General features: G+C 40.3%; 1 protein-coding gene across 1 annotated transcript in view; it reads right to left on the bottom strand.

Moving 5' to 3' along the window:
• Window positions 1-164: 164 nt before the first annotated feature.
• NCOA2 (nuclear receptor coactivator 2) overlaps window positions 165-27,598 on the bottom strand; it is a 199,352-nt gene continuing 171,918 nt past the window's right edge. The window contains 10 exon segments of the mRNA XM_030011116.2: window positions 165-3,921; window positions 8,242-8,331; window positions 13,927-14,125; window positions 16,437-16,614; window positions 18,343-18,583; window positions 19,113-19,190; window positions 20,063-20,341; window positions 22,323-22,488; window positions 25,542-25,671; window positions 26,314-26,529. Coding sequence (XP_029866976.1) covers window positions 3,910-3,921; window positions 8,242-8,331; window positions 13,927-14,125; window positions 16,437-16,614; window positions 18,343-18,583; window positions 19,113-19,190; window positions 20,063-20,341; window positions 22,323-22,488; window positions 25,542-25,671; window positions 26,314-26,529 — 1,589 coding nt within the window. The 3' untranslated portion in view covers window positions 165-3,909.

Here is a 27,598-nt window from a genome sequence, read left to right as displayed (position 1 = left end):
TATAAAGGTAAAAGGATTTGAGAGTAACTAGTTGGAATATATAAAAGCCTTCAACGCGGAAAGCCTGCTGTCTTTTTAAAATCTGCCAATTCACCTACCCTCTAGTGCTTTAGTACTACATCTTACACCCTTCTATGAATAAATGAAGACACAACAGAAACACGTTGAAATCTCTAAAGCCATGTAAAACCCGAAGGCATTAAAATTTATTAAATGATGCAATAACAACAGAATTCTTTATTTACAATAGCATTATTTAACATCAAATAAGCAAATAGCATCAGCAAAGCAATATTAACTTGCATAAATGTATTTAAAATTTCTCTGAATATATCTACCTTTGCATAAACTGCTCACACTAGAAATACAAACATCAATGCAGGTGAACAAAGTGATGTTCAGAGTCAACTCCGTTTTGAAAATAAATCACAACCTGAAACACTGTAAGCTTTCTCCTGAAGAACCATAGTTTATATATTGCTTAATTTTACCCTTGTATAATCTTTTCATATACACACATCTCAGATGCAACTTCATGATGAACTGTACAAATAAAACCCACAAATGACATAAAGGGAAAAAATTAAATGACAGTAAATGTTTGAAGAAATGTGTCCATCATCTCTATTGAACAACATAAAGATTAAGTGATGATGCACTTATTCCAAAATTGTACACAATTCACTATACAAATATAATACATCAGACAGCTATGTAGGAATATACAAGACTTAAAAACAGATCTAAGGCATTATGCTAGATTTTAGCATTTTGAGGTTCTTGCACATAGCTTTTACCTGTAGTAAGAAACTTAAAAGATTTTGTTTTAGTCTACAAAGAAACACCAGGGAGAAAATTCTAATTAAAATCAAAGCCACTACAGTAAATTTTCTTTTGTGCAGAGAATGCTTTTGCTCTTAGGCAGCATACTACCATACAAATACTAGAAAACTTTTAAATTCACACCAACAATTAATGGCTTAAGTTGCATTTCAAAACTGATTGTGTATCTTTGGGTTCTGCAAGTGGAGCTGTGCCACCCATTTCATCTGTTAAGCCCATATGAATTCCACTTTTAAACAAAGATTAAAAAATGTATTGTATAAACTGCAAAAACATTGCTTTTAATTAATACAGGCCCAAAGGGATACCGGTGTGGGACAATAGTTTAAAGATCGAGTACAAATTAATTCATTGTAGCAAAACAGCTCACTTCACTTTTTAAACTTACCACATTACATGAACACTTAAACAGGTCGTACGACCGTGTATATATGCTTATTTTTCACACTATGCGCCTTTCACATTTAATAATGTAAGTAGAACACTGATTAATTGTTCTTTTAACAAAATCCAAGTACTTTCTCCGACAAATTTACTGTATACAGGATGAAAAATACTGATAATGAAGGGAATTGATTTGGCTTTTTTGTTTCTATAGTGATCAATATGATCAGAAGATTCCTTCACTCACTTTTCTCTTTCATTAGTTAAAAGACGACTAAAGTCACGATGAACCCAAACGGAGCCAAAGTGATAGGTACAATCTCCTTTCTTTCAAAATGGCAATGGATGATGAAGTATCATAATCACTACAGATGATAAGGGTTTGCAGGTCTGTCATGAAATGGGACAAATTTAAACTATTTTGTCCACTGTGAAAAAGAATAATCTATCTGCAGAGGTTACTGTTAAGAACCGAAATTTTAAAACTCATTTACACTTTGTGGTGCATGAAGTTAATTCCTTCAAATTAATAAATTTCTTACATAAATATTTTTTTGTCAGATATATAATGCAAGTTTAACGCAACTGTTGTAGTAACGAGGCTGTGGAGCTCAGGGCTGACAGTTATTTTGGTTTCCCATCAGCAAGTGAGGATGGCTCAGCTGACTAAATACTCTGAGTTCATTAACAGAATGGTGACAGCTGAAAAATGTTGCTTCTCCAGAACAGTGGCACTGCCCTCCTTAGGGACAAACACAACTGTACATTTCCTGGGCTTTCATCAAAAGCCTTCTACAGAAACAGCCCATTTCAAACCACCTTTATCATATTTTCCTCAGCCTTAATATAGAATAGCGGCTATTTTATTTGAACTCCCACCTGAAAACCAGAACAAATTAAATGGCAGCAGAATAAACGTTCCACTCCCAAAAGGCATGGCTGATGAGATACTATAAAATGCATTGCATTTTACATGACATCAAAAAATTTGCGTTCAGGTTAGAAAGTTTGTGGATTAGGGGTCAGTGGAAAGAAAACAGAGGTCAAAACCATCAATTTCTTAATATTTCAAGTCCTCAGAAATTGATGTCAGTTTAGTAAAAGATTATTCCAACCACAGTGGGCAAGAAAAAAAACCACCCCCTAACAGTGGCCTGCTTAGTAACAGTTAGTTTTTCTAAGATTTGTTACGAAAGGATATAAACATACAAAAATCAAGAATTGGTTCCTACAGTGGCTGCATATAATATAGTTTAGTTAAATGACATTATGAGCAGAATCACAAGGTTTAGAAAATGAGAAGTCTCAAGCCTACAAATTAGGTCTAATCAAGGCATTGTGATCCTTTACAAAACACTTTTCCAGGAGACACACACGGCTAAGAAGTTATCTAATTTAATACTGAAGTACCTCATTTGGAATCAACTTCACAACATGTATATCTCACAAAAATTATACAAGTAAAACACTTAAGTTTTCAACTTAAATTATTGCTTGTTTACATATAAACTGGATTTTAGGTACCTTACAAAACGTCCTCGTAGTCCACACTGCTTTAAAATAATCAGAAACACACGATAGTGGTGAAGTCTGTAGTGATATCTGCTATAGTTATTACAGGAATTGTTATTTTCCCAGCTAAGGGGATGGGAACCAGAAATTATCATGCTTTAAAGCAAGTATCTGGAGCTCTTTGATATTATGCACCAATTCTGTCACTACCATAACCAGTACATGCATTACCATGGAACTTTGCTGTTCAGCATCCAGTAACTGGCCGTCCAGATTGCTGGAAACACACCTAGGGAAATAAAGGGGTAACCTGTTTTTTTTATTCTATTAGAAAGAAGAGGAAGATGACAGAGGTCAGGAGAGCCAGGTAAAAAAAATCAGGATTTGCTGATTGTTAGGAATTTAATTAAATAAGAATGTAACCAGCTTGTATTTTTGGATTCATGACTTGCATTATAAACATTACCACAAAACCCAACCGAAACGCCCTTTATAAACAGCCCTCTCACAGGGTAATTGTCATCTGTTTTACAACTTTAACCCCATTCAAAATTGGTCTGTATAGTTTTCTGCATCGGTTCATCTTCTCTGACTTGTTGTCAGTGGAAAGCGCTCGTTGGAGGTCTCTATATGTACCAGACGTTGCTTCTACACCCTCCTCCACGCCTCCTCTCCGCCCCAAAATGCAGGCCTTAGTCTAAAACACCAGTTTTCAGATGGAACTGAATCCTTTGCACCAGACTGAGTAAGCCAGGGAAAACAAAGCAAAAAAAACCCCAAGGTCTAGAACTAAACAGAAACAGAACAAGAGCATGGTTGTTTTTCCTTAAATACATACATTTAAATACATTCAATCTGACATGGTTTATGAAAACTGCCTGTCAACATTTACTTCGCAGGAGAGATCTAAGTTGCACTAAGGTGAATGCAGTGAACAGACTGAGCAACTGTCTGTACGCTAGCTTCAGACTGTCAAAGAAGAGGCTGCTCTTCGGCAACGACTGCCCGGCTCCCCTCGGGAAGGCAGGGCTGAGTCCTGTCGGCAGCAGGCAGCCGGCGCTGGCAGCTCAGCTGGGTCACAACAAACAGACGCAGCTCTTCAAACCAGTAAGGATGTGGGGCCGCAAGCCCAGTCAGCTGAAGAAAGGAGCAACCGAACCACTCTCAGGGTCAGCAATATTTCTGCAAAAAAAGAGAAATTGGAGAAAAAGAAATGAATTCTTCCTTCTGCGATAGTGAAGACGGGTAGGCCAATGAGAGCTGGATGATGGACGGCAGCATCCACTGCCAACCATACATTGGTGTGTTACTTTAAACCTGAAATTTAATTGGAATTTATAAAGCTAGACTATTCTTTGTGTACACTGATACAATTTACCTGAGATTTAATTCCAGTGATATCAGTGGGGGTTTAATTTCACTGCATTCTTAGGTCCTTAATTCATTCCAATTATCAGGGATATTATAACAACTTGGGATCATCTACCTCTTGTAGACTCCAGCTAAAGGCACAGCAATATGGTTTAAGAGAAGACCCATTCCTGGAGTATGTGCAAAATCTCTCTGTGTTACTGCTGCATCACCCTCGAAGGAAACAACTGCCTTGGTTCACTTTCCCCTCCAGGAATTATAATAAAAAAAGGGAATGGAGAAGTAAAAAAAGCTTCAGCTACTGATCCCTAGAGATGTTCTTTACTTCATACTTACTACCCTTGCAGTGTCTTTACACAAACAGCGTACAAGCTGGTTTTGGCCGAGTTGATTATTTTGTACTTTCTTATTTAAAAAAACCCTCAGGATGTGGTTTTCACAGTTGCTTTAAGACTGTCCCTTCCAGTGACTGCAATCTGTGCCTCTCTGCCTTCCTCCTCCTGCAAACTCCTTCTCCCATGGGGCGCTGTGGTCAGTCAGGTCAGAGAGCCGATCCAGGCAAAACCCATTTTTCTCCTCCCCTGGGGCTGCTTCCCACTCGTATCCCGTGGCTCCGGCAGCGGAGCGGCTCTTTTCTCGCAGCCTCCTGTCGTGCACAAGGAAGGCCCCGTTTACTCAGGGACGGCGCTGGCTGTAGGCAGCTTTCTCGCCGGTCCATGTGCATGCCGCTGGGCTGCCTTCTGGAAGCTGTCTACACCATGCTTTGCACTTTACCACGCCTTCCTCTGCAATCGCACAAGGCCTAGAAATGTACCTCTATTGTCAATTAAAGTCAGCGTCAGGAACCATCCCACGATTCAGGGAAGCAAGGTCCTGCTTTGTACACCTGCTATTTATTCCCAGCCCAGCTGGAGCTCCTCGGGGGTGACCAGCCACAAGCACAGTCCAGAGGCCAACACGGCAAGTCCTGCTCCTGCTCCTCCTCGCTTCATCACAGCACAGAGACACCACACTCACATCCCTCAAATCCTGACTAATATGGACAAGCGAAACTTTGGCTCTTCTCCCTGACATCAGAAGGCAGGGCAGTTCAGCGACCCCGTTAGCGCTTTCTGATCATAAAGTGGGAACAGAACGGAAAATCCAAAGATGTCCTTATTTTTAGAGTGGACATTTAGCGAACAGTATCTCTGCAGAGACGCTAAATAAATGCTTCCACTATACCAGTGACTTGAAAAAAATTCATGCACTGCAAAAGGTTTTTTTTTAAGAATTTAACAAAGATTTGAGTCACAGGGTGATAAAATACATAAAGGAGGGAGTAAGACAAAGAAGGCACAAGTGTACCTCTAGAAAAACATTCCTCCACTCCTTTTTATTTAGATTTAAACAAAGTAAACAGGACTTTAAAGAAATATGTCAAAGTATTATTTCCAGGCTGATAGTGAATGGGGGAAAAATTGCTCAGAATAACTTCCATGGCTGATATACGCAACTTCAGAGTAGAGAAGTAATCTGAACACCCCAAAGATCATTGACTGTAAGAGTCAAGCTACAGTGTACTAAGTTAAACTGGACACCCCTCAGCTACAAACAGTATTCTTCAGACATTTACTTTTAAATAGGAGCAGGTTCAAAATTTTCTTCTGCCATATGAAATTAGGTAATACAAATTTGTTCCAATAATGGCAAAAAAATGTATTAAACTGTTCCAGTTGCAACTGTCTTCAGCTCTACAAGTGAAAGGTACTTTGTGCCTTGAAATCGAGACAGAAAATTCTCTGTCCTCTAGTTACTTTAAAAACAACTTCTCTGTTAGACATTAGTATCATCCTTGCAAGTCCTAAGCTGTAGAACTTTTATCCTTAACATGTTAAAGTGAAACAGTATTAAGCAAACAAATTAAAACAGTAAATGTAGTAGAGATCTGACATCCATAGCTGTACAGATTTCAGCAATAGCATGTTACTTCCTGGTTACTCGACTCTGAACAGAACCAATCCCTTTACATGATACAGCTGTTGAGATCGATTTTATGAAACATTGAAGAAACCCTCAAGTTTGTCAGATGAGTTTCTCAGTTTCTCATTTGTCAGATGAGTTTCTCAGCTTTCACACGTTAAAGCCACAGCTGCCAAGGGATGAAGCACGTTTATCTTCTCCTCAGCTTTCTAGTTACACAGCTTGTGCTTTAAAACAGGAAGTTACATAGGAGTAGTTTATAGCACAGACACATGAAAATAGTAGCTACTTCACCTCTATTACAGTTCAAAGTTCAGTAAAAGGTATTTATAGTGCATATAAACCATCTACATTTTCCTTGACAGTCAGAGCTACATTAGGAGAACAAAAGTAAAATCAGAGTGCAGGCCGTTGTACCCTTACAAAATAATCCAGGAGGTTTAAGAAGTTGCTTTTCTGCAGGTGAGACAGAACTGCTCTCCATGCACAGCCACTGTCTGTCTCACTGTTGTGGCACCGACCCCATTATTTCAATTTTAAACCCCTCAGACTCCCTGTCCAAAGTCCCGCCACTCGTTTCCTTCCACCTGCACCCTCTTCCCTGATTTGTCTCCACCCTCTCTCGTACGTCTCTGGACCTCTTCTGTCACATCCACTCTCTCCTCCTTCTCTAAAGCAGAACATATTGCATCTTTTTATTAATGGTCAAAGCGACCATGAGATGGCTGCAGAAAAGCCTCCCTCAACGCACAGACCCTCCGCTCCCGGAGACAGACGCTTGTCTTTTCATACAAACCACAAAGGTGTGAAAAGAAGTGGCCCGCAGGAAGTTTTAAACACACATGTGTGCAAAAAAACCCCCCAGAGGGATACAATGAAATGCAGGTAGGGTTACGTCTTCCTCCGTACTTCCACACTCTTCGTTTTCATTAATCTTGAGCCGTTTACAGTCAAATTTTCTTAGTTTCCCCTATTATCCAAACTTCTTTTCTCTAGCAGTGGAAAATTTTAAGTTTTGCTATTGGATTCGGCATAGGAGGAAAACCACCCGTGTATTTAACTCCTCCTTTCCGACTTCAGCACCGCGCGCAAGGAGAAGCAGAAGCCGGGCAGCAACGACGGCGGCGCAGGGGCCGGCCCTCTCGCCGGCTCTCCCACGACTCCCGCCCGCGCACCGGGGCAGACCCGCCTGGCCCGACCGCGGCCAGGCGCTCGGGACAGAGGGTCTTCCGCGCCTGCCCACCCCGCCCCGCCCTCTCGAGCGGGCCCGCCGGCGGAGGCGCGGCGCGGCGCGGCGCGGGCGGAGGCGAGAGCGGCGGGCGGGGCCAGCGGCGGCCGCTAGGTGGCGCTTCCCCCGCGCCGCTCGGCCCGCCGCCGCCGGCGAACACCCGCGGCCTCGCGCCGGGGCGCAGCAGGTCCCGACGCCCCGGGCCCGTCGTCGATGTCTCCGTAAAGAAAAAAAAAAAAAAAAAAAAAGCCCGCCTTCCGCTGAGGAGGGGCGCCCCAAAAAACACCTCGCTGACTTGGCCGCGCGCCCGCCAGCTCCGCGACTGCCTCTCCTTCGGTACCCTTGCCGTCTGGAATACAAACCGGGTTTGACCCGAGCAAACGCTAATTACCCTGTCAGCTGGAAATGTGGCTGAAAATTAGTTCGGTCCTACCGCTCTTCTCAGAAGCGGCGCTGTACAGAAAGTAATAAATTAAATAATTCATGAGATTTTTGCCCCGAGTATAATGCAATTGAGAAGCGGAAAAACACTTAGGCAGGACGAAACGTGAAATGGGTTAAGCGTGCAGCAGTGCAAATATAAATCGACGGTTTAAGTCTTTCCCATCATCAGCAAATAGTCGTGTAATTGCTCTGTAAAAAGCAAATACAACTGTACATAAGTCTGCTGAACGTGACTTTGTTAATTCAATAACGTAATGTATTCTGTTAATGTAAACGTATTCGGTATTACTCGCTTCAGTAATGCCAGTGGGATCTAAACAAGGAACTTAATATAGGTGTCACCAAAAGCGGAATTAAAAAAATTAATTGCAAAAAACTTAATTACTATTACCCTGGGTACTTTTAACTTTGTAAGTAAAAAGATACCATATCCGTTCTAGACCACAGCACATTCACAGTTCCCTTGCCTTTGTATGCCTGTGTATGCCATTTCTTACCCGTGTTGCATCTCCGTCCTGCTTTATCATATCCATTCCAGGCAGCTGGTTTGGAAAAAGATTGCCTCCCCTCATAGCAGGATCATTAACCTATTGGTAACAAGGTATTAAGGAGAATGAATTAAAAAATACATTAGGAAGAGGGCTCGGAATTAACAAGAAGCGTTATAAACCACTATGCTACTTGCATATACCAACATCCACTTTTGAGATGATGTTGCAGTCGGGGAAGTGACCACGTAGCTGAGCACCCTTCTTGCGCAGCATGTGTTTGACTCGTACTACTCTGCTTCCTGGTCAACAACAAAGACTTCATTCCTGATGCTATGACCCTCGTGCATATTTTACAAACCAGGCTCCATAAATTAGGTCAGTATTATTTGAAGAGGACGGGCTTGCTATGTAAGTCCTGAAAACAGAAACGCGTAACTACTTTCCTAACCTCAGTAACGCACAGCTTTTCTGCTTGCAAACCACCACATAATTTTTTCAAAGCCTGATGAGATAACACGTAGGCTGAATTATACTGACTACTGACTTAGTTTTAATGACACTTATTTTTCTGCTTGTAAGCGATGGGAGAAAGATAGCATTAAATGGGAAAACGTGCAGCGGCATGCCTTTCTAAAGCGATGCTCTCAACAATTTTCTGAACACAGCCACGGGAAAGTATCGAAGCTGTGTATTTCTGCACAACCAAAGGGTCTGTCATGCTTAGTTATGTGGAAAGAATGGCTTGCCAAATTTACAGCATTGCTTTCTTAATCAAAGGATTAATCTCACCGTGTAGGAACTGGTATAAAATACAAAACACAGCCCTTCAGCAAGGTTCCGAAACATTAGAAAATCCAGCTTTCCTTAGAAGTTTTACAGGGAGAGAAACCTCTTCCTCTGGAGTCTTTTGTTGACTCGGTTCTCTCTGTTACTTCCCTCAGACTAGATTGATAACAGTTGAAGATATGCCCCTCCAGATTTTGCTGGAAGGCAAAAGATGTTTTTCTGTGTCACCTGCCCTTTAGGAGACTCGTGTTGCCAAGGAGAGGAGATTCTGCCACGGCACTACCTCACTTCAGCTACGGCAACCTGCTGCAGCAAGGGGGGGAAGACTGTCTTGAATTTATCACACCGAAGTCTTCTCATTTCAGGTCTTCCTGACTGTTGTTTCTGTTGCTATTCACCGATTTTACAAAATGTCACAAAGCTAAATGCAATCACATGCAATCATCTAAAGAGGTGGTTTCAAATGCTGCCAGAGAGACGAGACGAGACTGCGGTTCAATAGGAAAGGTTAAAAAAATATTTTTGCCGTACGAATTTAAAATCTGAAGAAATTGATTAAGTGGTGGAAGCCTCCTAGTGATGCTTTTTGCTTCTTAATACAAACGGGCAGATTTTTAAACCTGAATGGGAAAATTTAAATCAGAAGGGAAGAGAAACACACTGTTTTGTTTGGAAAGAAAGAGACAGCTTTGCAGCTTTATCTACGTGCATTTGACTGAGCAACAGAATCCATGTTTGAAAAGTGTTTTCTGCTATTGATCAACATTCATCAGAACGCACAGCACAAATGCCTTTTCTGTTTGTTCAGTAGACAAAGGAAGGAAAGAAAAAAGCAGAAATAAAAAAATTGTATACTGAATCAACAGCAGCTTTGGAAGAAAAAGATGACTGCATGATTTGCATCATGGCAGTTAGGACAGGTATGGAAAAGGAAGATGGTTCCAGGCTGCATGCCACAAAAGCAGCAAAGGCATCAGTGAATTTCCTATCACAGAATCTCTTTGCAAGTGATGATGCAAGAATCCTGACTGGCATGGTATCAAATACAAAAAAAAAATCTACCATTTTGTTATTTGAATACATTTGCTTCAGAAGTCCTTGAAACGAAACACCCCACAATTCACACATCAACTTTTCTGACTGCAATAACAATTCAATCAGAAAAAAGTATGGAGAAGGACAAAGAAATGGAAGGGTTTTTATAATTTTCTGTAGACAGGTCAAGTGGTGTTATCAAATATGATATCTGACTGAAACAAGACAGAAGATGTTTTACAATTCCTTTGCAATTAAGCACATTAATACAGCCTCCTGCTAATAAGGCAGAACTATATACAAGGTGTCTTTCCTACCACTCCAGAGCTCCTTTCATCTAGCACACTGAACAAAATCAAAATACCATTTCAAGATAACTCTTTGTAGATGCCATAATAACTTTGGCCTGGGGAGTACTGCCCTGTGCAGATTAATATACATCTACTCTGAGTGGACATCTAGATAGGGGTTTATTTCATATACTGAAAAGCCTCTACTCTTGCATAGGTTTCAAATTGCTTCTCCGATAGCTCAGTAAATAACATGGGTCCATGATGCAAAATAAGCAACAGCCAAAACATGGCAACAGTCCACTGTGCAAACAGGAAAATGAGGACAAGGACGCAGTAAGTTGTGTGAATGGCAACTTTCTTGATGCCTGGGGAAGCTGTTTTGGACAGAAGGAACCTGCAGACCTGGCGGCTAGCGTTTCAGCACTCCTGGTAGCAGCCTCCTAGAAGACACACTAGGAAGAGCAGCCTGAAAAGCTTTAATGTAATTATAAGGGAGTAGATGATAATGAAACAAGGTCTGATCCCTCAAGTACATAAAAGAGTCTCTAAACATCATAAATAGCAAGGCCTTTTGGGCATAATCTTAATTTTTTACTTGGTGATGCTGGGAGCCTAGGTAGTAAACAAGAGAAGCTGGAGATACACCAGTATGAGCAGATAAACACCGAACTTCATATTTCTGAGCACTGGATATGTCTGTATGATACAGTATAGTGCCACAAAGTGACAGGAGACAGAGCCAAACAAGCCTGTTTGGTACTAAAGGTAAAATACCTACTTCTCAGGAGTTAAATAAGCCCAGGCACAGCTTTTTACTAACAGGTAATAAATATTACTTCCAAACCCACCCAATAACATGTGAAGTGTTAAGTTTTTTTCAAAAGCTGGAACACATTCGTAGCATAACCACTGTTATTCACTGTTGTTAGAAAGAGATGAGCATGTGAAGTTAAAATTATGTATTATGGAACAAAAAATGGCATTGAATAAGTAAGTAGAAGTGTAGGTGATAGTATTAAAAAAAAACCAAAACAAAAGAATGAATGAAATTGCAACAGTCAGCAGAATTAAAGACAACGCAGTCATTTTGAAAACCACCAGTTACAAGAAAAAGTTCAGTACAGCCTAGGTCAATTGCTAAATAAAGATGCCAAATTGTACAACGCTATGCCCTGAAAACAGAAAAAAATGTATCAATTTTAGTATTCAAATATACATTTTTATTTATTTGTGTCTCTCAGAAAAGAAAATGTGAAGCAGCACAGCAAACATTCCTGAGGACTAAAAAGTACTGTCTTGTGGCCCAGAAATGGCCCTCAGCTGTCAATTGGCCACCTCTGACCTAGATGAAACATAAAACATTTGCTTGCAGAGTTTGCAGATGACACAGTGCTGGGGTGGTAAATCAGGAGGAAAACAGGTTACTGTTACAGAACGAGCCACAGCACTTTGGTTAAACAGACTCAATCCAAGAAACGCAATTTGATGTAGACAAAAGGAAGGCAATACATTTGGGAACAAGGAATGCAGGTTTCATCTATGTAGAATGTGCTGAGGAGGATTTGGGGATCATGGTAAGGGTTTCAGTATGTGCTCTCCAGTGCAACATTGTCACCAACAGAGCCAAGGCAACCCATGGATTGAAAGAGATATTACAAGCAGAACTTGACTCTACACAGGTTTGGTGCCCTTACTGTTAAATCACCATCTCCGGTTACTCTGCTCCTACTTCTAGAAGGAGGTTACAACAATGGAGTTTAAAGTAGATCCACAAAAGGGACTGATGGGCTGAAAAACAAATGTTGAGATGGGTAAAGAATCTTAGCCTGTTCAGCTTATTGGAAGTTAGATAAATGCTATCTTGAAACAATACCTTGTAGTCTAACAGGAAGGAAAAGCAGTGCGACAACTGTGCCAGTGGAAACAGTAGTCTGCATGGAAATCTTTGAAATAAACCCAGATCTCTTTCTATAATGCATGTTTCTCAATTCAGGTTCCTGGGAAAATTATGTAGCATGGGCATGCTGAGAAATCAGACTGGGCTGTCACCTTCAAATCCCCACTCTTTTCTTTTTTGGTTTTACTATTGTTTTACTACATTAAATGTGTCCAACAGTATGCACTTGGGAACTAATAATAATAAAAAAGTTACTATAATTGGGCTTAGCAACTGGGAATATCAGAGAAGGTGACAGATCTGGGAGTATTAAAATTACTTCAGGTCACCAGTATGTGGCAGCTGTAAAAGACAAATATGATCTGGGGCTATATCTGTCAGAGTATTCCAAGAGAAATGGGGAAGAACTAGTGTTATGCACATGGCTCTGGTGCTTAGGAAATACTGATTCAAACTGGAACAGGTGCAGAAAAGAAAAGGGAATTTAGAGCCTACAAGAAGAGACTGAAACACTATTCCTTGTTTAACTTAGAAGAAAACTCAAAACCCCAAGAAACCCAAAACAAAACAATCCAACAATCCCAAAACAACAAAAAAACATGCTGAATGAATGGCTCTTTCTAAAATACAAGAAGAAAAAAGAGCTATTTAAGCTAAAGGACAATATTGCAAAAGTAAATACTCTGTTATCAAATTTAGGCCAGAAAAAGGACATACATTAACAAGCCAATAACATAACCAGCTTTAAACAGGAATGTTATGGTCTCAGAAAAAAGGTTTACGATATTGTCCACCATAGTAGGAGATGCTGCCTGAAGACACAAGAGGTACTTTCCTGCCAATATTTCTAAGAAAAGTCCATAATTTCAAGTCTGTGTTTGAACAAAATGGGAGTTCAGCTCTGAAACAAACATATGAACCTGTTAATTAAGAGGACTCGTTTGTCAAATACTTATTAAAGTACTTGCAAGGTTAATTGCAGGTTGACAAACAGAAATGTTATTTTCCTTATTTCAGATACCCTAACTAGCAGTCTCAAGTAAAATCGGGTGTGTAAACTTCCTCTCAGCAGAAAAGAACAGGTTACTTACCTATTGATTCAGCAACCTATTTTATACGCACCACATTACAAGAAGTGTGGATTTTGTGCTCGTGAAGGTACCAGACTGATAGTTCTTGAAGCTGACTGCCTATTGTCTGCTACTACAAACACAGTGGCAGTAGAAGCATCTTCCACACACTGCCCACGCCAGCATCTTTCACTCTTATCTCTAGGAAACAGCCGCCTGCCATTCAGTCCTAGCCTCCCACTGCTGAGAAAATTAGCAAGGACACTGGTGACCTGCAACTGTGCTACGGAAACTTACCTACTGAAAACAGGAGCTAGATCAGAACGCACTTTCCACGGAAGTCCAGGAACAATTACATGTGCTAGCTACAGTGGTGCTAGGCCAAAATGGGAAAACTAGATGCAAAAAGTGCTCTCTACCTCATCGGTCACCTTGGTTATCTGAGTGCAGAGCTAAAAACAAAGCCTTTTTAACATCATCATTTCTCAAGAAAACTAGTAAAAGAAACGTAACGGCTTACAGCAGTTACAGCCCAGTGAAGCGGACCTGAAAAACTACTGAAAGTCAAAGCAAATCCTCTAGCTGTCATCTCACATCCTTAAATTCTCACCTGCTCAGGACCCATGGAGGACAACCCTGATGTAGGCACAGAGGTCGCTGAGGTCATGCTGATCTGCCCTGTCATCTGGTTCATGTTGTTCATACCACTTGTGTTGGTTGCCATGGATACACTGATGTTCATGTTATTATTGTACATGCTGGTGCTTGCTTGCTGCCCAAAATGTGGTGGGGACTGTTGTGAAAACATGCTACAGCAAGGAATGGAAAAAGCAATGTGTCAGACTTAGAATGCTGAAGCCACTAAGAAACTACTCTCTTTTTAATATATCTTAAGCTAGAATTTGTATATACTGTCATTTATTCCAACTTCAAAGGAAAAACTAGTTTTCAGCTACATTAGTGTCAAAGGAATAGATTTTCAAAATTTAAGTTCATGTCTGTGCACAAAAATGCATGCCTTTGCGTGTGAAACTATGGCAGAGTACAAATCTGTTATGCGTGTGCAATAACAGCCAATTAGCTGTCTAAATGGGCTTTTCACTTATTTTAAATATGTTTGGGAAAGTAATTTTTGGAGGGAAAGGAAAGCACCTTTTTCTCCCTCCAGTGTTAGCACAGCACAGGACTGTTGAGCTGAAATTGGATCTTGTCTAATAAGCTTTCTTTTTGCAAAAGAGGCTATTTGCACATATGAATACCAGATTTGCACACAAAATTATGGCAAGTGGGCTCACAAATATAGACATGCAATTGTGCAGAAATTTATTTACCAAATCTTAGCATCAGGTTTGAAAATGTGGCACTATAAGAAACAACATAAAGTCTAAGACAATTACCCTCTATGTTCCTTTAAGGCCATTTCAGAATAACTTAAGGAGGAGTAACTATGGAAGATCTCATCCCAGATTTTATTCAAAGTCAAGTGCTTTCTGGATAGTATCTTGCTTCCCATTATGTCAGAAGTCATATGAGAGACTTTTTTACATTTCCTAAAATGCACTTCACTGTTTACATATCGGTCTTTTCTACTCTTTGAGCATAATCAGTCAGTGAAGGAATTATTACTGACAATGCGTCTGTTTAGAGGATCTGCATTAGACTGAAATACTGTGGAAGGGCTGCTGTGTGTCAGATGGCACGCAGTAACCACCTCAGTATCAATGGCTGACTTTTACTTCCCTGTGAAGCACTGCTCCCACAGCTGAGGAAATCTTTCAGGGTTAACACTCAACCTTGCACTTGGGTACTCCCTCAGGCTATTGCTGCACACTGTGAGACCTGGTGGAGTGCAATGGCATTCTGGGCACAGGACCAAACTCGGAAAATCCCACCATTCTTTTCCTTCCAATTCCATGTCTTTTCAGGCCACCTAACCACATTTTTAAGTTGTTATCTGGATGGCTGAAACAGTACACTACAGATCATTGTGAATACTCAGTGGGTTGTGTAAATGCATTTGACATGTCTCTGCTGTAGAGCTGCAGTTTAGCAAGCCAACCATTAGTCTTATCGAGCTGCCCCTGCTGCCGTTTCAGCAGAAGCCACAACTGCGGTAGCTATGCCTCCTGCAGATGCTTCAGGAAGACAGTGAGGAAGAGGCATGGACAAGGATGAGGATAAGGGATAAATCAGTTGCTTTAAGGGGAGCTTTACTTGGATCAGCCTCATCACTGAATACTGGTGTGTTGGGTTTATTGAATCTTTGTTAACCAGCGGGAAAAAGATTTGTTGCTGGGCTGGGATAGTAAAAGCAGCCTGAGAACTTCAGGATGACAAGAGCGCTGTGCTAGAGACAACCGTGTGCACCCCAGTGTCAAGTGATACAGGCAGTACACCAACCTGATAGCTCCTCCTGTCTTCCACTGAAAAGCACAGATCATTGCCACCTGGAAGCTCATTGCTGCCTACTGACAGCGCTCAACGTCCGACCCATTCAATGTGGACAGACTTGATTATTAGAGCTATACCGACTGGGGCATGGGCCTCAACTGAAAAGGTGACTGCATGCATGAGGCATGCTACAATGCTCTCAGAGAATGACAGTTATATGCTGACCGCCAGTATGTGCAAGCACTAATGGATTGAACCTGGTTGTGCTCCATCCAGCATTTAAAGTGGGAGGTGATATCCAGTCACTGCAGTTCCAGAGCAGTAGGGAATGCATAGGCTCCGGCTCAGCTGATCCAGCCGTGTGGAAAGCAGTGTGGGAGCACAACATGAAAATCATACGCAGAAGAAATGCATCCACACAAATGTTAGGGGCTGGAGTTCACTGTGCAACAGAAGTGCTTCTTAAGGACACAGTGTTTTATCAGTTACCACAGACAAAGCAATGCATTGTATGGATGCAGGTCTTTAGCTATGAACTCACTTTGCCTTGTAGGAAGACAGAATTTAAACCAACTTGTCAAGCCAAATTGAAAAGAAATCTCTTTTAGGACAGATAGTTAACAACAAACAAACAAGCAAACAACTACATAAAACAACCCCGCAAATAAGTGTAGACCATAAATGACCCTGTTACTCTGTGTGTTCATTTTCATTTTGTTCTGGATTTACCTGTTTCCACCCATATTCCCTTGTGCCCACCCATTCATCTCCGTAGAGGACTGATAGGCAGGATTAGCCTGAGACTGCTGAATCATGGGGCTTTGAGTATGAGCCAGTCTTGGGGACATCAGTGGACTCTGAGGAGTGGTGGCCCCTGTGAAGCCTGGATCGGGCTGCTGACTAATACCTGAAGAAGAAAATGAGAAATTTAGCCACTGTACATTCAAAGTTAAAACAAGCCAAGAGCTCATACCTGCAGACATGTCTTTGCACAGTCCTACTTATGTCATCTGGAACAGACATGTCTTTGCACAGTCCTACTTATGTCATCTGGAACCTATAACCTTGTGTCTTAATGTGGGATCTAGATTAAAAGCAAGACATCACCAACTAATACTATATGTATAACTTTAAAAAAATCATTTTGCCTAAGTATGTTGGCTACCTGTGTGTCCTAATCACACAAGTGGTCTCTCCCCTCTACAGACCAAGAGAAAAACACTGGTAAGTGACTTTCCCCCTGCCCCCAGAAACTGCATTCAAAACAACAAGTAAAACGTATTGCTTCTGTCTATAAATCCATTTTGGTGAAAGTGATGCACGACCCGTTTACTGCATGGCACGACCTTTTAACATTTAGGCTATAATTTTCAATTTTTTCTAAAGTTCCTAGAACCTTAGTATCTCTATTTCTGTGTCCCTGCAAAAACAGGTAATGCCATTTTGTGCAAGCATTTAATGATTTTGTAAAATAAAAAAGTTACCTAGATGCAAAGAAAACCTAATTTAAGCTGTAAAATGCCAACCGTGTGCAAAAATTTTGCTTTAAACACAGTCACTTTGGCCTTGTTTAAGTTCATCACGAACAGCATACTCAACAGAAACAAGCCACTCTTAATGCTGGGGTAAGAGTTGGGTGGTGTGAAATCTATTCTTATATTCACCGTCTGCGTGACTTAACTTCTCTGTATCATAAAATGGGAACAGCATAATGTCTCTTCATTTTCATAAAGCAATTACGAGGGAATTATTATTATGATTTAGAAACTGGTGTGAAGGGTAACATCAGTAAGAGTAGGTAGCAAATTTAGAAGTGGATGGACATAGTTTGTTCTATCAGCAGAACTTGCACATAATATTATTTAATATAATGGTAATATAACTTATATAATACTTATAAATAAAGTAAAGAAGCTGTAAAACAATAACCGTATGGAGGTAACTGCCCCATGCACGCCCAGAACCAAGTGGTATGCAGCTTTGTAAAACATACAAACAAAATGGTATTAATTACTGTATTACACGCAGGTTTAAGGAGAGGCAAGGGAATGCCTTATCTGAAGCTAATTTATATTATTTAAATTCAATAGTTAGTTGTTAATTTTACATTATAACGTACACATGAAGAATTCTCTTTCTTGGGGAAGAACCTGTCTGATATTTAAGCAATATCTCATTATCAAAATTTAAAAAATTACATACAGCTTTGCTTCTGGTCATTTTATGCTGTTCACCAACATCAATTCACATCATCTTCTTCATTTGCACTTTTATTGTATATATTGGTTTGGTTAGTTCAGTCAAAATTCAGAGTCCATCAAGCCAATACATACACATGTATGCGTTTGTGTGTGCATACACACTTTTAGCTGCATATATCTGAACAAACACACACATTGCACTTCTGCTATGGCTCAAAAAAAGAGCGGTGGTTCGAGAATACGTGGTACTAGAGCTAGGAAAGTAGAAGGCACTACGTTGCATTTAAGGACTCCCAAAGGGCCCAGACCTCCATGTATCCCATCGTTCCCAAGGAGCCAGGCAAGGGGCTGTGGGAGGGGGGCTTGGACCCAGCACTTGGGGGAGCACGGGGGAGTAAGGACTGCCGAAATGCACTGCGGGGTGGAACCAGTACCGTAGTTTGGAGGAAACGGAAACTGCTGTGCATTTGCCTGCGGGATCCGCGGATTGCTCATGGTTGCTGGTATGCCACCGGCGGCCACCATACTGGGGGTCATGCTCAATCCCTGCCCTCGCATCATCAGCGTCCGCTGCTGCACCTGCTGCTGCTGCTGCTGCTGCATCTGCCGCTGCCGCAGGTGCTGGCTCAGGATCTCCCGCTGCCTCTGCGCCAGCATCTGCGCGTTGATAGGGCCCTGCAGGGAAAACCACCGCCACCTATCAATAACCCCTTCTAAGGCAACCTGACCCGTGGAGGCATCTCCACTGGAGTCACCTGGAAGATTCCAGCTTTTTTTCTCCCCACCACACAACTAACAATAATATTAAACAGGAGAAAATAATCCTATTAATACTTCCGCTGGAAAAGACTTCCAGCAGTGCAAGAGTCAGTAATTGAAATAATACCAGTGCTTAATGTTGCAGCGATTTGTAATTGCAAATAGAGTAGCTCATTAAGAAAAAGCATCTTTAGGAAATGAGAAGCTTGGTTAAAAATGCAGTTATATCGTATCTCTAGTAAACAACCATCCACCCCACGTAAATATGAGAAAGACTCTCAGAAAAAAACCAGCAAAATACTTTGTATCATACAGACTGCATTAGCTGTATTCAAGCTTTAGAATTTATTGTATGTATTTACCACATAGCATTAATACTGTATTTAATTGGGGGGAGAAAGAAGAAAAGAAAAATTTTTTTTTTTTTAAGTGCTATTTCTCTCACCTGCGTTGGCACTCCAGGTCTCAAAGACAGATTCATATTGGAGACACTGCTGATCTGATTTATCAGTGGCTGCCGATTCTAAAGAAAAAAACCCAAACCCCAACACCAAACCCCAAAAGTTTTTAGAAGGAAAACAAGAAAAGGGAAATTTTATGTACAGAGGTATATACATCTACTTTCCGATCAGTTAGTTTGAGGACCTACTTTTACATATTCAAGGAGGGACTAGTTTTCCTGCTCAAGTCCTCTTATTATTCACTGACTCCTGTTTATTAAGGAGATAACACACCACACAAGTAACAACACAGGCGCTAAGCTATTTATTTACCAAACATGCTGCCTTTACAGTTCCTGTCCTTTTTGAGTTTGGGAGTGGACTGTTGATGTTTACCCTGAATTAGACCCTAACCTGATGTTCGAAGGCAGAAATGATCTTTCCCCTAGAAAAGCATTAATATCTTATTTATTGTACTACGAACCTATATATTTAAAAATGAAACCAGAAACAACAACTTAAAACGATCCTCAAAAGTAGACCAAGGCCAAGGAAAAAAAAGGATGTAGGTAACAGGCAGCAATAAAAGCATTTAGATTGCTGGAAGAGTCAAGATACAACAAACAGAAAAAGACTTACAGAACAAAAAGCACCACTGTAGCCTTGCTCAAAGAATTAGCGAGACCTAGGCTTAAATACTAGGCGCATTCTTGCACAGCGTTATAGAATGAATAACGGGAAGGTGCAGAAAAAGAACAAAAAAGAGAACGCGCAAGGTACTGTCTCGGCAAAACTCGTTATGGCCGGTGTTTTCAGTTTGAAAGTGGAATTAGGCTACAATAAAACAGGTCACGCACTGAAGACCTGTCCTGTTCGGAGCAAGCTGACAGTACGTGCCGCCTAGGAGAGGCACCTGCGCTGCGGTGCGCGGAACCGGGCACGGAAGGGCATGTACCTGCTGCGCCTGGAGCCTGTGCTGCAGCTGGAGCCGCAGCTGGTTCGGCTGGTTCTGCACGATGCCGGCAGGCCGGAGGCCGGGCCGGGGCTGCATGCGCAGGGCGGCGTACCCCGGGCGCTGCCCCATGGGGTGGAAGCTTGGGTCCTGCATGGGCGCGTAGCTGCCCTGCGCCATCTGAGCCTGCGCCGCGTACTGCTGGGAGAACACCGGCGCCTTCTGCTCCATCAGGATGCTCGACTCCTGGCTGGGGAAGGTCTCTGGGTCGACGGCTTGGCTCTGCAGACATACGTGAACAACAGAAACTGTTGGCGGGACGGGGCTTTTACCAGGATTATACCAGACTAATGCAGTCACCTTGCAAAACCAACCTTCTAGGATGCGAATGTTTGTAAACAGAAAATTACATAGATTTTCGTTACCTAAATATAAAACTTAAAAATAAACAGAATTGTGGTTTTGAGTGCCAAAACATATTCACGGAGACAAATTCCTCCTCTTTTGTTTTTTTTTGTTGCTTTTTTTTGTTTGTTTGTTTTTTTTAAACAAAGACCCACAATGTTTGTCATGTTCTTAATACAGCCATTGTATCATTCTGCTAAGGAATAAAAACCTGACATGCCAAATGCTATATGAAAATCCGTAAATGAAGTGATGCCAGCATATTTTTGCCATTGAATCTGAGATAAATCCAAAGATGTTACGAATGAATAAGGATAAGAAAGTAGATTTTTATCAGTATCTTTAAACAAAATAATGGCTTCCAATAAAGATGCCTGAAACTATTACAAGAGTTAATGTGAACAGAGTGCCTAATTCTTTCAGGGCACTTTTGCACAAACTGATTATCCGTTAGCATAAAAAAGCTAACATAATTCTAAACTGCATTCTAGATACTCCCCTAATATTTGCTCTAGCCAGAATAATTTTATAGCTTATTCCACATTGACCTTGGAAATCAAGTTAATATAAAGTTCAGTGCCCTCATCAAAGAAAGACTTTAAGCTCCTATAAAATGTTTGATAGATATTTAAAAAACACATTCTAAAATGCAACAGTTCTCTTATCTGCGAAATTCTTCAACTGTTTCCACTGAAATATTAATTAAATAGAAAGATATTTACCACTTAGCTTGAAACAAAACATTATTCATATTTTTTTGGTGGTGGTATTCAAAAAGCTATGTCATATTGCATGACAGTTTCACACTGCAAAACTGAAGTTCACCAATAAATTATATCTCCAGCTTAACATCTCACTGAGTTCTGTGTTGTACCAAATAGGCTTGGAGATAGTTTTTGCATGTCCAAAGCAGGATTTCATTGGTCCTATTTCATATCTAAAATGCAGAGCTAGTTCAGAAGTTATGCTTGGGATGCTGATGAGTGCTGGGAAATGAAATAGGTATTCTAGGTTTGTCTGAGAATATTAAATCATTATAGAGATGTACAGTTATTTTTGGAAATACAATTTTGATGCCAGAAACATCAAATGCTAACTCCCCCCCCCCCCCCCTTTTTTTTTTAACCACACTTTTTTGCATCATCTAAGACTAAAATGGACAAGAAGCAAGTGGAAGCTAATAAAAAATAACTGGGGGGAAAAATGGATGAAAAAGAATAGAACAAATTCGTGCTGCAAAGTTCAGAAAGCACGTTGGTAATTTAAAAAAAAAAAACAACCTACAGTTTTAAATGCTTGGAATGCAATCAGCTGCTTCAGGTGAAACTCATCCCTTAACACATATTAATCAGCTAAGGGAAAAACTACAGGTGAAATTACACGTTACAGGTTTGCTCATGCAAAAGTTTGTTGCCCCCATCACACAAAGGTCTTGATCTTGCTTTTCTGCTCCTAGGTCTTCATATTCTTTTTTCTTCTTTCCTGTACCCTGTTGCTGGCCGTGATCTTACCTTTCTCCCACAGAGCTGTTCCTCTGACCACCAGATATGCAGAAGCCTGTTAATTTTTTGGTTTCGGTCAGGTTAGTTGCATAAAGAGAAGTGGCTCAGCATAGGTCACAAGCAGGACAGCTAGACGAGCGTGGCAGGGAAGAGGAAGGAAGACTAAACCTGGGGCTGAAGGAAGCTTTTCAGGTGACCCTGAGCTGTTAGATGGACTTCCACCAAAACATGTAACTCCATCCTAGCTTGCAAGAAGTGTTTTATAATCCCCTTTTTCAACAAACATTTTACCTCCACCTTGACAACATATCCTTTAAATGCAATACCTAATACATGCAATGCAATGTCCAGTATACCTGGCTAACTAGTTCTGGTATTCCTAGAGCCCTGTCGATTTCTTCCAAACCATCAAAATTCCTTAATGCCATGTAAAGCTGATCCAGGAGAGCCCCCTCATCACTTGGTGACTCTGATGAAGGATGATTACACAAGAGATCATCTGGTGAGCTGCCAAACGGTTGCCTGTCAAAACATGAACACAGCGTTGGTAAACAGCTGCTGAAAAACAAGGAATAATACCAGAGGATTAGTACTCAAATTGAACTAACAAGTGGAGACAGAAATTATTTTAATCACTGCCAATTTTGTTTAGAAAACTATTCTGGATGAAAGTTATGTTACACAAAGAAATAACTAAATAGCATGATTAATGCCTGTCAAGACCCTACAAGCACGGTGTATCCGACAAGTAAGCAAGCACACCAAAGGTATGCCTGAGTGCTGATTTCATATTACAGGGTCAACAGAGGAGTACAGAAGTCAGTATAGAATATAGTCACTGAACACAGAAGACTAAATAACTTTTTTTAACTAACTGTAATTTTGAAATTTAGATGTTAGATTAAATATACTATCACAAGTAGAAAAAGACCTGATTTCCACAGACACTCTTCTTAATTGGTTTTCTATCAGACTAAGCAAGCTGAAGAGGTCATGGAAGGGTCCAAGGATTGTCTGAGCTCGCACAAACCGAACATCTGAAAGAGCTGGCCAGAAGCATGAGGGAGCAGGGGGAAAAGGACATTCCCCTTTTTGTTTGCAGCAAAACACTGCATCAGCTCAACCCATCTTATGGAATTGCACACTTGGGTACCCATTTATGCACTTGGTTATATGCCTCAGAAGGGTGTCAGCAAGAATTTGGATACTGTCAGGCAGAGTGTGCTGGCTCTATAAATCCTGCTTATCTCACCCCTGAATTTGTATGCAAAGCACACTTACAGTTACAAAGGCAGAATAAAGGTTTGTTCCAAACCCAAAGGACAAAACTTACTAAGAAACAAACTATATCTGAAGTAACACCTTATCTGCAGCCAAATGACATATTTTTGTTTTGCATTTCACACACGAGCCCTACTTCACACACAATACTACAAGACTACAATAGAAAACATAAAGAGCAAAGCATTCTGCAAGCAAGGGCAGCTACTATATGCACATCATGGCAGAGTCTCATCCCAGATAATTGCTCAGAGACAACAAAAGCTGTCACACATAGAGGGAGGAAACAGCACTATATGTGAACCCTTTTTACATGTCTGTTTGGAAAAACAAAGAAACATGTTTGTGTATTTAGTTTCCATAATGAGATATATGGTTGCCATGGAAGTCTAATCTCTATGTCAAAGCTAAGCAGAAGGCAAGAGCTGCATCGTCAGGCCATACGCCTAAAAAACCAAAGGATGGCATGCAGGAAAACTAACAAAAACATATTCTTTTTAATTAGATCCTGAACTGTAAAGAATAAAAATAAGGATATATAAGATGTACCTTTAAAACATCGCAAAGTATTAATCAATCTCATATATAGAGGAGTTTCTATAACTCTAACAGATGGAATTATAAATCAGTAAAAGGGAAGAGCAAAAAAAGAAAAAAATCCTTTGAATCAAATTGCTTGCAAACTTTAAAGATGACTTACAAGAAGGGATCTATTGATCTGGACAAATAATCAATGAAGCTAGCCAAAAAAACTCCCTCAAATTGTAAATGGGCATGAATACATACGATAAGAAAAAGTTTAAAACATTTGTCAAATTCTGTATGTTAAACAATGACAATTACTTTGTTTTTTCCCCCCTTTTTTTATATACCACAATGATAATGTTTAATTTTTCTCTAAAAGAATTATTTTTACTCACGATTTAACTTTTATAAAATTTAATAGTCATGACGATAATCAGATTATAAAAATAAAAATCCCAGGGATTAGTAAAATAAGAAATGGCAGCACAGAGCAATTCGTCATCTCTTTTTGGGTGTAAATGATCAAAATACGGTAACTTTCAGATGCAACACAATGGGAATTTTTTTCACCATCTTCAGCTACAAGGAAATTACGAGAAATGCAAAGGTAACAAAATGGAATAATTATCTCCCTGGCTTGCTGAACAAACTTGGCCCTGTATTTTATTTTATGGTGTCATTTTTTAAGTGAATAATTAAGTTATGCAAAAAGTGCTTTTGGCATATGGACACTCTAACTTGGGGAGAATTAGCACCAGGAAACATCTTGAAAAGCATGAAAAGTAACAGAGAAAATGCCACACTTAATTTTACAGAAAATATTTTCAGACATCCTTTCATAATGAAAATTAAGAGAATGTGGTCAGAAGATTAACCATTTTTCAAACACACTTTTTTCCAGCTGCTTCCTCTTCATTTTCTTTTCAGTGCTCCCATTTACTACTGAAACATATCGCAATTTATGCAATTCAAAATACTTCAACATTTTTCATTTACTTATTTATTCTGTATCACTTATACAGTCCATATATATATATATATATATATATATATATATATATATACAGTTTCTCTAATGTAAGCTGCAAACTTTTTGGAGAAGACATGGCTCTTTTTAAAGAAGTATAAACTGCTTTTCATAGTTTTGGCATTATTTAAAAGTCTTAATAATGAACAAAGTTAATACATTACAGATGAGTTAATGAGTTGTGATCCAACTGTAGTTCTGGTTACCTAAGAAGGAGCTAACTTCAGGGAAGAGGCAGTCTCCCTTTCACTTCATCTTTCCTTCCTCGCCTTTCACAGAACTTAGATCAATTAAAAAACCCCAAACAAAACATAAGTTAACCATGTCCTGCACTACTTAAAACGCTACCCCGCTGCAGGAAAAAACAGCTATGTCATAACTGTAAAGGCTCTGGCATTTTCCCACATTTAGTGTTAAGTAGAATTGTTAACAATAAGAACAGCAAAATCAGACAGAATCATGCACACATTAATGCTCGAGAGGCAAAAGTGGTGCCGCTACCCGGAGCACTGGCAGCATTCACTGTGATACAGAACTTCCAATTCTTCCAACACATTAAATGGCAAAAAGAGCATTTATAAGTATTACTGGAACATGTATACATGTCACGAGCATAAAATACAGCAAGCATTAAATTGATGTACGTTTGGTGAATATTTTATACAGAACTTTGCTTCCATGAGGTGTATAAAACACAGGCCTGTAAAATCTCTCCATGTTTTGATGCGACACTAAGACTCACCTGTTCTGATTACCAAAAGATGCCTGATCTATAGGCAAGATGCTGTCTGGCCATGGTGCAGTCTGATTTGGAGGCGCCTGTTGTTGGCTATACTGAGGTCCTCCTATGTTCATTTCCAACTCAGATGGCCCTAATCAAGGAAAAAATAACCACATAACTCTTGTGAAAAGAATCTACGTTCATGTTAATTCTTTCCATTGGATTATCTATGTTACAGTAAAAGCAAACAAAAACATTAAGACTTCAGTAACATTACACTTAAAAGCATCATGATTCTTTTGTTAAAAATTGGTTTTAAAATTTGAGTAAATAACATGAGAACCTGAAAGTGGTTCGAAACCATAAAATAGCAGATATGACATCATAGCTGCAAAAATTAGTAAGATAAGCGTTAAAAAAAGATAGTATATAGAGTCAGTATCATAACGTACTTGCTTTAAAAGTGACCAAGAGCAATTACAATGTTCATGGCGTTTCCTCTTAAAACCCCCTCCAGTCTTTAATAAACAAGGACAACTTCATATACCCTTTCTTTGGCCACATCACTGCGGAGCTAAAGAGTAGCAAGAATTGTTCATATCCATCCATGTGTTAAAAGTTAGTGTTTTTAAACACCTTCCTTCCCACTTCCACAGGAAACTTTCACTGTGGAACACAGTTCTCATCAAATCTATAACTGAGTCTTTTTTTTCTTTTTTTGTTTTTTTTCTGCTTCATCTTTGACAATCCAGTGTACGCCAAAAGGCACGACTCTACACATGCCCTGACTTACCCATATTCATGACCTGAGATGGAAGCATCTGCCTCGGGCCAGGCTGGTTGCTGGGTCTCAAGGGGATGCTGGCCGTGGGGTTGCGAATCATGCCTGCTTGCACCGGCCTGTTCATGGCACTAGCTGTGGGTGCACAGGTCACCCTCACAGCAGGAGCCTGGCTTCCCCAATCTCCAGATGTCATGGCAGGCCGAGGGGCATTGCCACCGATCATTCCTGCACAAAAGCCAAACAGACTCAGGTGCCAGCACGTGATTCAGAACAGCTTTAGCATTACAACCGCCCGATAAGCTGCATTTTTAGCGACGAAAATGCAGTAGTTTCACTCAAAGCACATTGTACCACAACTGCCTGTCCAGATGCGCAAAGCTACAGAACGATGCCTTACACTGCTTAGTCAAGGGACTGGAGATTATTATACATTTTACAAGAGGAAGATCCTTTTATCATTTCCGAAACGCTGTTCAGAGTGAGTGTTCCCACATGTAGTCTGCAACAGGTGCCGAGGGTGTGTGGATAGCCCTAACTTCCTTCCTCAGGAAATGAATCACGTTTGCTGATGTGTGTGTCAGTGCTTTACTTTCCAAGTGCTAAGTGAGAATGAAGACTTGAGTAACAACATGTTATCGCTACACACGCTTACAAATTAGAAGGATTGAATTTAAATTCGCATTCTGCAAACATCTTTGGTGAGTCCTTTCATTCGGAACCTAGAGCCTTCTTAGCTTCAAGGCTCACCCAGATAATCTTGAACCAATATATGGTGCAGGGAAATTACTCACAGGAACTTTCCGATAGATGCTTAAGTTCATTACCGTTATTTTAGGGGAAGTCCTCCTACATCTACTGTAAACAACTGATACAGTTTATTTACACTTGGAATATATAGAGTACTACACTCTGACAGTAGCCAAAAAACCCCAACCAAACCCCAACACAAAAACCCCCCAAGCCCAAAGACGTGCATTCATAGTATTTATACATTTCAATTTTATACAGTCAGGACAGCAGATAAAACACTGATTTCAGACGGGACTACTGGTCTTTCCAGTTGCATTTTGCATCATCCTTAAATGAACACTAAAAGCTACACAAATAATTATTACTCCTCAGTTCAATTATTTGGTGATACATAAGCAAGGAGAAAAACCCTCTGAAGAGGATCATTATTTCAGCTGCTGTACAAAATTCAGTGTTACATCCTCAGGTTTGTTCTATTTGTGTATGTATTCCATCAGCTGAAATATGTGGTGTGCTAGAGCAAATGGCAGGAACACAGATAATA

The sequence above is a fragment of the Aquila chrysaetos genome, chromosome 4, assembly GCF_900496995.4.
Source record: "Aquila chrysaetos chrysaetos chromosome 4, bAquChr1.4, whole genome shotgun sequence".
Lineage (NCBI taxonomy): Eukaryota > Metazoa > Chordata > Aves > Accipitriformes > Accipitridae > Aquila > Aquila chrysaetos.
The sequence above is the reverse complement of the archived record's forward strand: the minus strand, read 5'-3'. Positions and strand labels throughout refer to the sequence as shown.